The sequence below is a fragment of the Rosa chinensis genome, chromosome 7 (assembly GCF_002994745.2).
Source record: "Rosa chinensis cultivar Old Blush chromosome 7, RchiOBHm-V2, whole genome shotgun sequence".
NCBI lineage: Eukaryota > Viridiplantae > Streptophyta > Magnoliopsida > Rosales > Rosaceae > Rosa > Rosa chinensis.
In genome coordinates this window covers 42,422,190-42,435,771 of record NC_037094.1, presented here as the reverse complement: position 1 = coordinate 42,435,771, position 13,582 = coordinate 42,422,190, and the positions used below count along the sequence as shown (strand labels likewise).

Below are 13,582 nucleotides of genomic sequence, written 5' to 3'. Positions count from 1 at the left end.
CAGACGACATGCACAGTGGCAGACCTATATAGCAATTTCAGGCCATAAAATAATTTACCATCAACACTTCCAGTGACGACAAATTCAACAGCCGACACAGCAATATGAGCAACCACGTCTCGGTGCATATAACTCTTCTCATACCTGTTGATGTCGCCAAATTAAGAAAACAAAAACATACATGTTGAGACAAAGCTCTTGGCCGAGAGGAGAGAGAGATAATGCAAATTGGCACAGCGTGGAGGAGACAGAGAGGAGAGAGAGATAGTGCAGATCGGCGCGACGCGGAGGAGAGAGAGATGGAGAGGGGAATCAGTATTGATTATTCTTCTTTTATCCGAAATCATTCCGATTCATTTATGTGTTAGTAAACGCAGGAATGTTTTTACTTTGTAATTATTCCCTCCTATTCCAAGTAAGTAAACGTGATCTTAACTTATCTCCACACACACAGTGAGTGGGTCATGCTAGTTAGATATTAAATATTTTAAAAAAAAAAATTATTAGATATTAACTGGTTTTTTTTTTTTTAGTTTGTTTTGGGGTGTGGGTTTTTAATTGAAAAGGATACCAAGTTCAGCTCTCGGTGGCCGAGAAAAGAAAAAAAACAACGGGGGGTCGGCGAAGAGAACAGAGGGAGGTGAAGAAAGAAAGGGAAAAAGAAAAAAAAGAATATAGAAAGAGAAGACAACGGGAAGAAGAAGGACGCGAGAGGAAAGGAGATAAAGAGAGTGAAGGGGGAAAAGAAGAAGAATTCCAGAGAGAGTTGGAGAGTTTGGATTTTTATCAAAGGCTGCGAATTGGGTATTTCGAAGCTAGATTGATTTTTCAGAAGCAAAGGGGAACATTTGAGAGTGTGGTTTGATCAGATTTGTAGAAAGGCAAAAGGGGAGAAAGTGGAGGGCTTTGTTTTGGGTTCTTTACCGTCCTTGTTTGCCTTGCCTTACTGTGAGTGACTTTCTCTACTACTTTGTTAATTGTTTTATTTTCATTATATCCCCTGCCTTGCTGCTGTTAACATGGAATGTGAGCGTTTGGTTTTGATAAAGGGGTATTTGATGTTATGTGAACTTACTGAGGTTGTTGATTGTTAGTATCAAATATATTGTATTGGTACTATGTTGTTTATGCTCTGTATCAATTGAACTGTTTTGGGTTTTTGTTTTGGTATATAATGATTGTTAAAGGAGCTCTTGGGTTTATTTTTAGCTTTTGAAATCAGTCTTGAGCTTGTACTGATTCAATCATTATCTCTTGTTTTGTGTTGTGTGAGTGCTTTCTATCTTCTCTGAATTAGTCTACTTGTTATTATGTTCTTGATGATTTTACTTTGATTGATAGCACGGTCTCTAGGTTGTGAGAATTACTGTCAAATAGTCTAGTTTTTGTTATCTGATTTTGGATTGGGACTGGTTCAGTTTTGTTAGGTTTGTCTCTAAGTTTCACGTGTGTTATCTTCTGACTAGCAAGAGTAAGCAACTGTTCGGTGAACCCTGTTTTGTTTTCTTCCGCCACTTATTGAGAGTTTAGGCTTTCTGCTAAATCCCGTTTGTTTTGCAAATGACAAATTTTAAATCGGCACCAGAGGTTAAAAGAAAGGTACTTCTCTTTGTATGCCCAAGAGTTTGATTGCAGACTCCCTATTTTTTGCATTGTGATTTTAATGGAGTCAAAACTTTTCTATTAGTTTCAGTTTACCTTTGTTTGTTAAAGTTAGAGACTAGTAGTCTGGGCGGTGCTGTGGGTAATTAGATCTACCTGGTTGCTGTCAGCGTTTTGTGTCATGATTGAGGAAGTTTAATTTTATTTATTTATTTATTTTAGTTTCTTTTGGTTTGGGTACTTGTTCTTTTCAGCGTTTTTGATTGATGTATTTTGCTGGTCCAAGAATGTTCAGCTTCCTTTTGGCCCTTTGTTGGTGGAGTTAATTATGTACTGCAACTTTGTTGTGGAGGAATGTTGCATTGGTTCCATGCTCTATTGCGGGTTAGCTTTTATTGCATGTAGTGACACCATAGCTTTTGTTTTGGTTAATTTCAGTCCAGGTTCTTTTTCTTCTCTGGAAGTTGAACTTTTTACTTGATGTAGTATTTCAATCTTTGGTTTTGTAGTACTAGTTGAGTTAAGATTTTGCGTCAACTCTGTTTTACCTGTTAATAATAGAGTGAGCGGTTAGTATTACTCGCTACAGGTGGTGTATTTGATAGTTGCATTCCAAACAATAAAAAATTGTGGGGGCGGTAACATATTGCCAAGTTTGGATTGTGCCCTAGTAGCCGCGCTCTTGCCCGGGTGCTGCCATTTGTTTGCCTTGTTCTGGAGATTGTTCTAGCATTTTGTCTTACACTATTTTTGTTGTCTTTGTTTTCTATGATCTGTTTCTTTCTTGTTTGAGTTGTTATTTTTCTTTAGAGTGTCGATTTCTAATTTGAAAACAGAACTCCGTTTTTGCTTTTGAATGACACTATAGATCGTTACTTGTTTCTTTGCACTTATTGTGTTTGTTTACAGTTAAAATTGAAGCATGAGGCAACTGCTTTTCTTTTGTTTCCTTTCTTCTTTCTTTTGAAATTGAGAATTTCACTTGTTTTAAAGTTGCTCTAATTTGTTCTTGCCTTGAAATTTGCTCTATTTCTGTTTATCAATTGTTGTGGCACATAGTTGTAGTTTGAGTTATTTGCAATCCAGATTTCTTTTCTTCTTTGAAGTCGGATTGTCAACGTGTGCATTTTATTTTTCCAAAGTTGATGTTTACAGATTTTGCCTACTTGAGTTAGGGACATTTGGTTATTGTCGTTTAAGTTCAATGTTTTGGGTATTGGTTACCATGTGGTGATCAAGATTTTGCAAATTTCAGGGACGAAATTTTTATAAGGGGGGATATTGTGATATCCCGTATCCAATTTAAATATCTTTTCTTTTGTGTTTGGGTTTACATTTTTACAACCCATGTTAAAGGTTTACTTCTTTTACTTATTTAGTTAGGTGCTATTGTTTTACTTGGTTAGTTGGTTTTGTCTTTCAGTTTTTCAATTACTTATATTATTATATATTAAGGTTTTTTTATTTTTATTTTTTTTATTTTATTTTTTTTATAGTTTGTTTAGGGGTGTGGATTTTTAATTGAAAAGGATAAGTTTAGCTCTTGGTGGCTGAGAAAAAGGGAGAAAAAGGGTAGAAAAAACAGGGGGGGGGGGGGGGGGTCGGCAAAGAGACGAAAAAGAAGAGAACAGAGGGAGGTCAAGAAAGAAAGGGAAAAGGGAAAAAAAAGAAAAAAGAAAGAGAAGACAACGTACTGTGGAGAAGGGGGAAGAAGAAGGACACGAGAGGAAAGGAGATAGAGGGAAGAAAGAGAGTGAAGGGGGAAAAGAAGAAGAATTCCAGAGGAAGGAGAGAGAGAGAGAGAGAGAGAGAGAGAGAGAGAGAGAGAGAGAGAGAGAGTTTGGGTTTTTATCAAAGGCTGCGAATTGGGTATTTCTGGATTTGAGGGTAGAAGCTAGAGGGTTTAGATTGATTTTCAGAAGCAAAGGGGAGCATTTGAGAGTGTGGTTTGGTTTTCTGCCTTTGATCAGATTTGTAGAAAGGCAAAAGGGGAGAAAGTTACTGAAGTGGAGGGCTTTGTTTTGGGTTCTTTACCGTCTTTGTTTGCCTTGCCTTACTGTGAGTGACTTCTCTACTTTGTTAATTGTTTTATTTTCATTATATCCCCTGCCTTGCTGCTGTTAACATGGGATGTGAGAGTTTGGTTTTGATAAAGGGTTATGTTGGGTATTTGATTTTATGTGAGCTTACTGAGGTTGTTGATTTTAGTTTGGGTGCTCTTTGCACGATGCTTATCAATTATATTGTATTGGTACTATGTTGTTTATACTCTGTAGAACTGTTTTGGGTTTTTGTTTTGGTATAATGATTGTTAAAGGAGCTCTTGGGTTTATTTTTAGCTTTTGAAATCAGTCTTGAGCTTGTACTGATTCAATTATTATCTGTAGTTTTGTGTTGTGTGAGTGCTTTCTATCTCCTCTGAAGTAGTGTACTTGTTATTATGTTCTTGATGATTTTACTTTGATTGATAGCACGGTCTCTAGGTTGTGAGAATTACTGTCAAATAGTTTAGTTTTTGTTATCTGATTTTGGAGTGGGACTGGTTCAGTTTTGTTTGTAAGGTTCACATATGTTATTTTGTAAGTTTCACATATGTTATCTTCTGACTAGCAAGAGTAAGCAAGTTTCACATTGATAGCACGGTCTCAGAGATGTTTCTGTTATCTCTGGTTGTTGTTCTGTGCATATTGTTGTAATGGCCCCCTCCAGTTTCTCTTTCCCTTTTCTGGTTCTTAGACAAGGCATTGTGTTTTATGAGTTTTGTTTTGTGAAACCCAATACGGTTTCTTTCCCTCACTGATTGGATTTGATTTGGTTTGGTTTTCTGGTGTACTTTTCCCATTTTAGTTTTCTTCAATTGTGTGGAAGTATCTGTGATTGAAAGAACAATTTTTTATCATCTATGAGCTGTAATTATAGGAGAAGTGAGCTTTGAGAAGATCAGTAATTAGTAGGTATTTTGATTTTGTACTAGATGTGTTTAGAATTACATGAATGACAAAAGTGGTTTATTCTCTTTTGGTTTGTGAGTTTTCGAGTCCTTCAGGAGAAAGAAACAAAAAGGGGGATAAGTTAGTTGTTCAGGGATTACACTACATGACAGCTGAATTTGATTTCTATATGGTAACATCAAATTGAAGAAGTACTTCTTCATTTTGCACATTTAGGAACAGTGCGCTGTCTGGTTCTTTAATTGTTTCGGATTCAGGTATACTTGGTTTCTTCTGAAGTTATTAGTTATTAAAATAAATTGTGGATGTCTGCTGATAGATCTGTTTTAAATCTTTGCACACTTTCACTTATGCATCCATAAAATAATGTCTTAGTTTGTAGCAAAACATTTTTGAATCATTTTTGTTCAAGTCAAATGAGATTAGAATTTAAGATTTACATTGCAGATATTCACCATGGTCCATCAATAAGGTTTTTCTTTCACGTCTGAAACCCAGATCTTGGGAATTATGGGAGATTTAGAAACCCCAGCAGAAAAAGAAGGAGATGGAGGTGTTCAGCCTAAAATGGAGGCTAGGATGAGCCGGAAGGAGAAAAGGAAAACCATGAAGAAGATGAAGCGGAAGCAGACGAGGAAGGAAATCGCTCTCAAACAGCAAGAAGAAGAAGAGGCGAGGCTCCAAGATCCTCAAGAGCTTATCAACATGGAGCAAGAGGAGGCCAAGAGGTCCGAGAGTGTGAGGATCATATTCGAGGAGCGAGAGAGAGCTTGGATTGAAGCCATGGAGATTCGAAAGAAGAAACGAATCGAAGAAGAGGAACGTAGAATTAGCGCTCTGGAATACGAGGAACTATCCCGCAAGCAACAGGTCGTTTTTTCATCCATCTTTGTATCTCGATTTAGTGCTTGTTTTTTGTTGAAATACCTATGATTGTGGTAGGCATAAATTTAATTTGGAAGCACAAATATTTTTTCTTTGATGCTTAATTACTGTTTCATCAGAACTTTATCATGTTTGAGATAAGCAATATTTGCTAGGTAGGAGTAAGAGAGAATCCTATTCATAAGGAATATTGATTGCTTCTTATTTTGGAATACTTGGGAGGAGTCAGGAGGATAGTTTTTTATGTTTCCGTGTGATTTGTGGCAGATCAAAAATGCAAATGATGATGGTGATGATGACTGGGAGTATGTAGAAGAGGGACCTGCTGAAATCATCTGGCAGGAAAATGAAATAACTGTCAAGAAGAAAAGAGTCAAGGTTCCAAAGAGGAATAAAGACCAGCGAAGTATAAAGGAGGTGTGTAACATCAATTGGAACATGGATTAAATACACAATATTACAGTGTGCTTTTTCTTTGGGTTTGTCCGTAAAGTCTTGACAACAGGTTTTGTCATTTTTTCCATAGGATTCTGATCGACCTACATCAAATCCTCTCCCTCCACAATCCGAAGCTTTTGATGATTACAAAATGCTTCTTTATCAGCGCAGCAGCTGTTAGAGACTGTGGCTGAACAAGTACCGCATTTTGGAACTGAACAGGTTTGCTTCTTTACTCCCATGTCTGTTAATACTATCCATTTATATTTTAGAATCGTTATATCTCTGCCAATTTATCTTATATTTCGTGATTTGATGCTGTAATTTTAAACATCAGTGAGGGTTATAATCTATAATCTTTGAGCTTATGTGCATGTCAGGATAAAGATCATTGTCCTTTCCATTTGAAAACTGGAGCTTGTCGGTTTGGTCAGCATTGCAGCCGGGTGCATTTCTACCCGGATAAATCATCCACGCTGCTTATCAAGAACATGTACAATGGTCCTGGCCTTACTTGGGAGCAGGATGAGGGGCTCGAGGTCTGTTAATGCTGTCATGCCTTCATGTGATTCTTGTATCCTGATAATAACTTTGGAGACCTTCAGAACTTTCATTGAATCTATGATCTGTTATTTGTGTGGTGTGACTGCATAATGGTGGAAAGCTGCTCATAGAGTTCCTTACTAAAAAATGAAAATTTTATATACGTCAAAAGATATACTACCCATTAAATGTACTTTGTTGAGTAGGCATATCTAACATAAAATAAACTCTTCTTTCTGTGGCATGTTGAATGGGCTGGTTTATCATTCTTTTCGACATGTTTTCATTTTGGATTTGTATTTGATTGCATACCATGTGTCTTAGTTCAATACTGTGGTCTAGTTCAAATTTGCTTCTTTTAATATAAGGATTGGCACTCTTCTTCCTTGACTTAAGCAATCAGATTCAATGCAAGTTCACTTTGGTGGAGATTCAGATTTTCTGCCTTGGTTGTACTGAATTAAAGATATTCTGCATACTATATCCTTCTTGCTATCTTTAAACTTGCCATGGTGTATCGATTGGTTTCCTTAGTCTTATTACCATCTTCCTTATAAGCTTCACTTTCTTGTTTATTTCTTCTTTTCACTTTTGTTGTACATAAACAACTGTGTGCATTTATGCATGTATCAACCGATGGTTGTAATCTCCATACAAACCATTGGTAGATATAATTGATGTATAATTGATTGTATGGATTATGCATGCATGTATAATTAATTGTAATAGTTATACATATACATATATATAATTATATACATGTATGTATTTTCATTTCTCTGCTGCTGTACAGTAAGTGTAACTACATTATACCGTCCACCTTATACATATGATAATGCATCACGAGTTAGCTGTAGATTTTTACTTGTATACTTGTATCTTTAAGTTGACATATGTTGGCAGTTAGAACCATAAGGGATGAAGGGAACTCTAGCTTTGTCCCTTGTGATTCTTTAGATTCAAGGTATGAATGAATTTGTTTCTACTTTGTTTAATAGACATATACTTTAGTAAGTGAATTTGAAATTCACTTGCATCTTTTCACATTGCAAAGTTGATATACTTTTCAAAAAAGAAAAAAAGTCAAATTGAACAGTCATTCTTAGTATCTGTAGACATGACCTATTAAATCTCTTGATGTTTGTGTTGATGGAGGATGTATGGCTCGGCTTTGTGCATCGTGATAAAATTTAGTATAATATATTTCTTCTCTCTTTTCAGTACATTGACGAAGAAATTGAGCGCTGTTATGAAGACTTTTACGAGGATGTTCATACAGAGTTCTTGAAGTTCGGAGAAATTATAAATTTCAAGGTTCCTGACAGCTTCTTTCAATTTTGAGATCACCTCTGTATCCCCACTACCCTATTTTCAATCTAAGGATGACAAGTTGTCATTTAGACATCCGACAGCTTTAGAAGATCGCTTACCTGTTCATGTTTATATCAGGTGTGCATAAATGGTGCACCCCACTTGCGGGGAAATGTGTACGTACAGTACAGTGCACTGGAGTCAGCTTTGGTTGCGCATCAATCTGTCAATGGTCGCTACTTTGCTGGGAAGCAGGTATTACATTTGTTTGGTTTTTGAGTAAATGCCTAAGACTTTATGAGTAAATCCAAAATAAAAAAATAAAATAAAATAAAAACAAATGCTTGTGTCATATGAACAGAGACCAAATTCTGCGTTTTGGGTATAGGTGATTTGTTGATGCTTTTAATGAAGAAGCACCTACAACATATCTTCAAAACCTAGCTGTTTACTTGTCTCTACTGATAGCTGGCTATCAGCTTAATGCTTAATCAATGGCGTCCCATCTCCTTCCCACATGGTTGTGGTTATTTTCATTGAGGCAGGCTGTTTCAGTCAGTTTGGTTGTTAGTGCATGCATCCCTCAATTGCTGATCAGTAATTCAGAATTTGTGTTCTTAGTTGCATCCTAAAGTTGCTCTCTTTTGGTATGGAGATTTTGAGGAAGCCCCGATGCCTATGCTATTTGCTAGATGAAACTTTGTTTTCCTTCCGTACAGCACATACTTGGTTGAATATTAGGTTCAATCAGTCTGGAAGTTGCCATTTCCAGGAATTGTAGATTCAAGTTCTATTGTACTTTGGGCTTTACTGCAAGGATAAAACTAGGTTGAATATTAGGAGACCATGGAAGGGGGGCATCATTTTCATGTCAAAACCTATAGGAAGTGGAATGTTATGAACACTTTCTTTTCTAATTTAGAGGCAGAAGGAAGCTTCTTTCCTCAGGTTTACATATATCTATTGCTTTGGGGAATAGATTGCTGTTAATCTGTTATCAGTTGTTTAGAGAGGAGGATTGAGTAAGATTCTTGTTTAAGACGAAGGAAATGCCCTCAATACCAGCAAGCATGGAAGGGCATTTCTATTCCCCTTTTGTCGTAAGATGGTGGCTGTAGCATTTGTACTATGTTTTGGATTGATTTTCTTTTGCTCTTTTAGGAGAATTTATGCTCCATGTTATATGGGTTTACTCGGTTATTGGGATTGCAAGGGTTTAATTGCAACAACCCTTGAGTTTTAAGATAATTTTCACAAGTTGCACTTCTACAGTTAACAGTGGTTTACCTGAAGTTAATTATTGTTGCATAAAGCATGAAAGCACTGAAGTACCCTCATTGTTTGAAAAATATTCAACTTTGCTATGTGCCAACTTTTAAGGTTAGGCCAGGCTGGCCAGTGTAGTTTTATTCATAAAACTTGTAACGGGTGGCAACCATATTTCAGGTTGGGTCAAGTGATGGTGTTCCAGGATGTTTTTTTTTATTTTTATTTATTTATTTTTTATACCTACAGTTTGACATATGAAAATCACACATGTCTTGATGCATATTTGATATTATCAAATTTTCAATCAATGTGTGTTTCTAGTACTATGCTGTCAGGTTGTGTAACAAAATATTGCGTTTGTCTTGTCTGCTTTCTTATTTAAACGAATGAGTTTCTGTGATGGGATTTGGTATAGTTCTGCTGATCCAGTTATGGTATTTGACAGATAAGTTGTGACTTCATCAATGTGACCAGATGGAAGGTTGCCATATGTGGGGAATATGTGAAGTCGAGATACAAGGTACAGCCGGTCTTTTGCTGTTAAATTTGGTCTTGCTTGTTAGATTGAATAAGACTTTTGCTTGTTAGATTGAATAAGACTTTACATGACTTGTTTCTGAACATTAGAATCATATGTTATTTGTTATGCCTTATTGTTATCATGTGGATAATCTTTCTCGATACATCTTGCAGACATGTTCCCGTGGTAGGACATGCAATTTTATCCACTGTTTCCGCAATCCTGGTGGAGAGTATGAATGGGCTGATAGTGATAGGCCACCCCCAAAATATTGGGTGGAAAAGATGGTTGCATTATTTGGTTATTCTGATGCATACAAGAAACATATGATGGAGGATAACTCTGGACAGCTGAGGAACTCTAGCAAGAAGTCAATGACAGATTCACAGAGGTATGCTCTACTTTTAACAGTTTTATTAATTGCATAGTCTAGTGTGTGTAAAATCTAGTTTATGTAGTCATTAGAAAATAAATAATAGTTGGCCCATGTACTACCAGCTGGGCCAGCTCAAGGTTTTGAGAATGGTTACCAACAAGACTTCTTGGTATGGTGAACATACTATAGCTTCCTTGGAACTTCTAGTTATTTGTATGAATGCTTCTATATTGCTGGCAACGCAAATGAGTATATCAGTTGGGGAGTGTTTTTATCTGCTTTAGCTTGTATTTATTCCTCTTTTGCTCATAGATAGGTTCTCAGAGGTTCCATTTCATGGCAGGTATGTTGTGCAAAGATCTAGTTCTCGAGATGGGAGTTACTCAAGTTTTGCTGGTTCTAGTAGAAGATACGACAATGAAAATTATGCTCCGAAGGGCACCGGCCACCGTAGACCTTCAGGTGAAGAGAATGCTTACTTGAAGGACTTTAATCACAGGAAGAACAGAAAGTATTATATTGAAAGAGTTTCAAGATAGCGGGTTCTTCGGAGGCTAGGGTAATTAGTTCTTTTTCCTTCACTTCACTTCCTCTGGCCTTCTCACTTTTTATGACAGAGTTGCTTATTTTTCCCTCACCGATGTTTTGTCACTGTTTGCTTATCATTGAGTATGAAATTCAAAAATTACAATGCTCATATTGTAGACGAGATTTGAAAGGCTCAGGCAACTATGACAGTTTACTTTCAGTCATGGAAATAATACTAAAATGATTGGGTTGATTGGAATGCAGATATGTTACAAGTGATGATGTTGTGCAGTTGAGGGGTAAGGTTGCTTGTGAAATCAGTAGTGCAGATGAGTTGACCCTCACAGAGCTTATGTTCAATGGCGTTTTCACCATCTCTTCTCTTATGTTTTGTTTGGTGGGAAAAACTAAAAGATGCTACAAAACCAAGGAAGAAATTGACCTGCTCTTCTTGCAATTACAAGAAACTGCTCGGAGGGTGGCTGAAGTTCAGCTTCAGTTTTTTTCTGGTGAAGTTAGATTGTTGTTTTAAGCTTTGTCTCATGTTTGTTCAGTTTGTCTGTTGTTTTAATGTAGTTTGTCATTATTTCAGTAGCATAGGTAACATGCATGCATCTTGTTTAGTAAAGTTTGTCAAAATGTGATTTCTCTTCTTTAGAGTAACATTTCAACACCAGCATGATTTGTATTATCTGAGATGAAATGGCTAGTTTATGTGGAAGCATAGTGAACTGGGCACATGACAAATTGCTAAGGACCTTCAAATGAAACACCTACGCTGTTGAGTCCCACTTGTGCTTAGGTGGACTCCATGCTTGGCTTTTCTACGCAGTTGCAAAGTGGATGGTTTTTACCTTCTTATATATGCAACTGAAAATGTTCTCTCTCTGTTGGATATACTGCAGGTTGAAATTGACATCGATAGCTTTGTGAGTTCATTTCGGCCTGATATTATGGAGGCTACATATGCTTGGGCAGAAGGGTCAAAATTTTACGAGATAATGTCAGATTTTGAGGGTAGCTTAATCAGGGCAATTAGGAGATTAGAGGAAGTTCTTCAGCAACTTATACATGCAGCCAATTCTATTGGAGAAATTGATCTTTTGAGGAGGCTGTTTCAAAAATTAAGAGAGACATTGTCTTTGCAGCTTCCCTATACTTGGTAATTTTTGGCTGGAACGTTTTTGCCATCGTTTTTAGCTACTAGAGAAATATATCAAGGTCCTTGATATGTATCTGTATAAGGATTTTCAATTGATCTGCTAGCGGATGCATTCTGTTCGCAAAGAGATGGCTGGTGATCGCAAGGTCCTTGATCCCTGTATAAGGATTTTCAATTGATCTGCTAGCGGATGCATTCTTTTCTCAGAGAGATTGGCTGGTGACACTAGCTATCAAGTCCTGGATAGTGAAACATTAATTATTTATGGTACTTTTGAAGGGTATCACTGTTTTTGTATTGTTGTTGTAAGAGAGCACCTAAGCTTCAATATTTATGTAATAGTAGCTGGTCTGTTTTATTTGCACCATTTCTGTTTCGCCAAATATCCAATTACAGGTCACTAGTAAACATTAAGAAGCCAATACATACATACTGTTCACATAGTTTTGATATGCCTTGTATTACAAATTGCACAGAAAACCCCAGTAAAATTCCATTACTCGATAACCTCACGAATGCGAAAACATGGAAAAAAGCAGCGAAACAAATGGTCAACAACAGATCAAAAGAAGCCAGCCGATCTCGGCGTTGCTGCTGTGGGGGCTTGTGCAACTGGTACGCCATACACAGGATCTGGAACCGGAACCGTATATTGCTGATAAGTTGCAGGAGCAGAACTTTCTTGTTTGCTTGGAACTAGAAGTGGATGATAGGCTAGCTCTGGAGCAGGACGCTGAAGTTCAGGCGCCAGAAGATTGTCAATCTCATGGGTATGCTCAATATAATCCATCCATGGTGGTAATTTAGGCCTGTCAATGTGTGGGTACTGTGCGGGTTCTTAACGGGCTAGTTTTACTGGCCGACACGGTAAGAACCTATTAGCTTAACAGGTTTCACCGGCTAAACCTGGCGGGTTTGCGGGTTACTGGTTGGAACCGGTTAAAACCCGTGAACAATTTTTTTTTTTCCTTTTCAAACCCATTGGGATCCGTTAAGACCCGTAAATAGATTTTTTTTTCTTTTCAAAAACCTTTTTTCAAAGCCATTGAACCTGTTAAGCCTTATGTGTGTGTGTGTGTGTGTGTATTTTCTCAAATCCATTTAAATCCGTTAAGACTTATGTTTTTTCGATTCATTTTTTTTTTTTTTGTGAGGGGAATGAAAGACTAATTCATTGATTGAGAATCATTACAATCAGAGATTAATATAGCCTCCACAAACGGAGGAAGATATGAAAAGAATTCTATTTGAAAATCAACATTCTTAGCCTCCTGAGCCAAGACATGAGCCACACCATTGGCCTGTCTTCCAACCTTGAGGACACGAGCTCCCAACGCCTCATGCAACAAAACCCGCAAATCTTCCAACAAAAAGCCGAGGTCTGACCCATCTAGTGCAGCAGACGCTAATCCGGACACCAAATCCAAACAATCTGTTTCCACAATCAAGGGGGTAAGATTATTCTCAATAGCCAACTGCACTCGTAGAACTAGAGCGAGCAGCTCCGCATGTCAAGCTGATTGAGCCAACGTGATAGAGTGCCTAAACCCATGAAGAAAAGCTCCCTCATGGTCCCTAAACACCCCACCTAATCCCGAGCGACCTGAGCCTTGATTAAAGGCAGCATCAACATTTAGTTTAACGAAGCCCAAAGGAGGTTTCATCCACCTATTAACCGGCCTAGCAGCCAAACCCGACTGGTTAGAAGAACGAGCAGCTTTAAATTCTTCCAACCAACCCAGAGTCATTGGAACAATCTGAGACGCTTGTTTAAAATCACCCTCCCAAACTTTAGCGTTTCTATTTCTCCAAATAGCCCACAAAATCATCAAATAATAGTCAAAAGACCGAGGACTCGACGAAGAGGCCAACAACAGCCAGTTTGCAACACTTGTAGGGGTCGTGTATAATGGGAGGTTGGCCCCCTGAAACAAACTAGTGGCATGTGGACAATCTCGAACCGCATGCAAATGAGTCTCTATTTCTTCATCACAGAG

General features: G+C 37.5%; 1 protein-coding gene across 1 annotated transcript; it reads left to right on the top strand.

Annotated features, from left to right (window-relative positions):
* Window positions 1-581: 581 nt before the first annotated feature.
* On the top strand, window positions 582-11,952 carry LOC112176520 (zinc finger CCCH domain-containing protein 5-like). The gene is given in 14 exon segments (XM_040510587.1): window positions 582-899; window positions 931-948; window positions 5,001-5,423; window positions 5,706-5,855; window positions 5,965-6,025; window positions 6,028-6,098; window positions 6,257-6,415; window positions 7,641-7,733; window positions 7,869-7,985; window positions 9,445-9,519; window positions 9,693-9,910; window positions 10,239-10,454; window positions 10,688-10,932; window positions 11,329-11,952. Coding segments are annotated over 10 exon segments (1,500 nt in total). The 5' UTR covers window positions 582-899; window positions 931-948; window positions 5,001-5,063; the 3' UTR covers window positions 10,435-10,454; window positions 10,688-10,932; window positions 11,329-11,952.
* The last annotated feature ends 1,630 nt before the right edge of the window (window positions 11,953-13,582 follow it).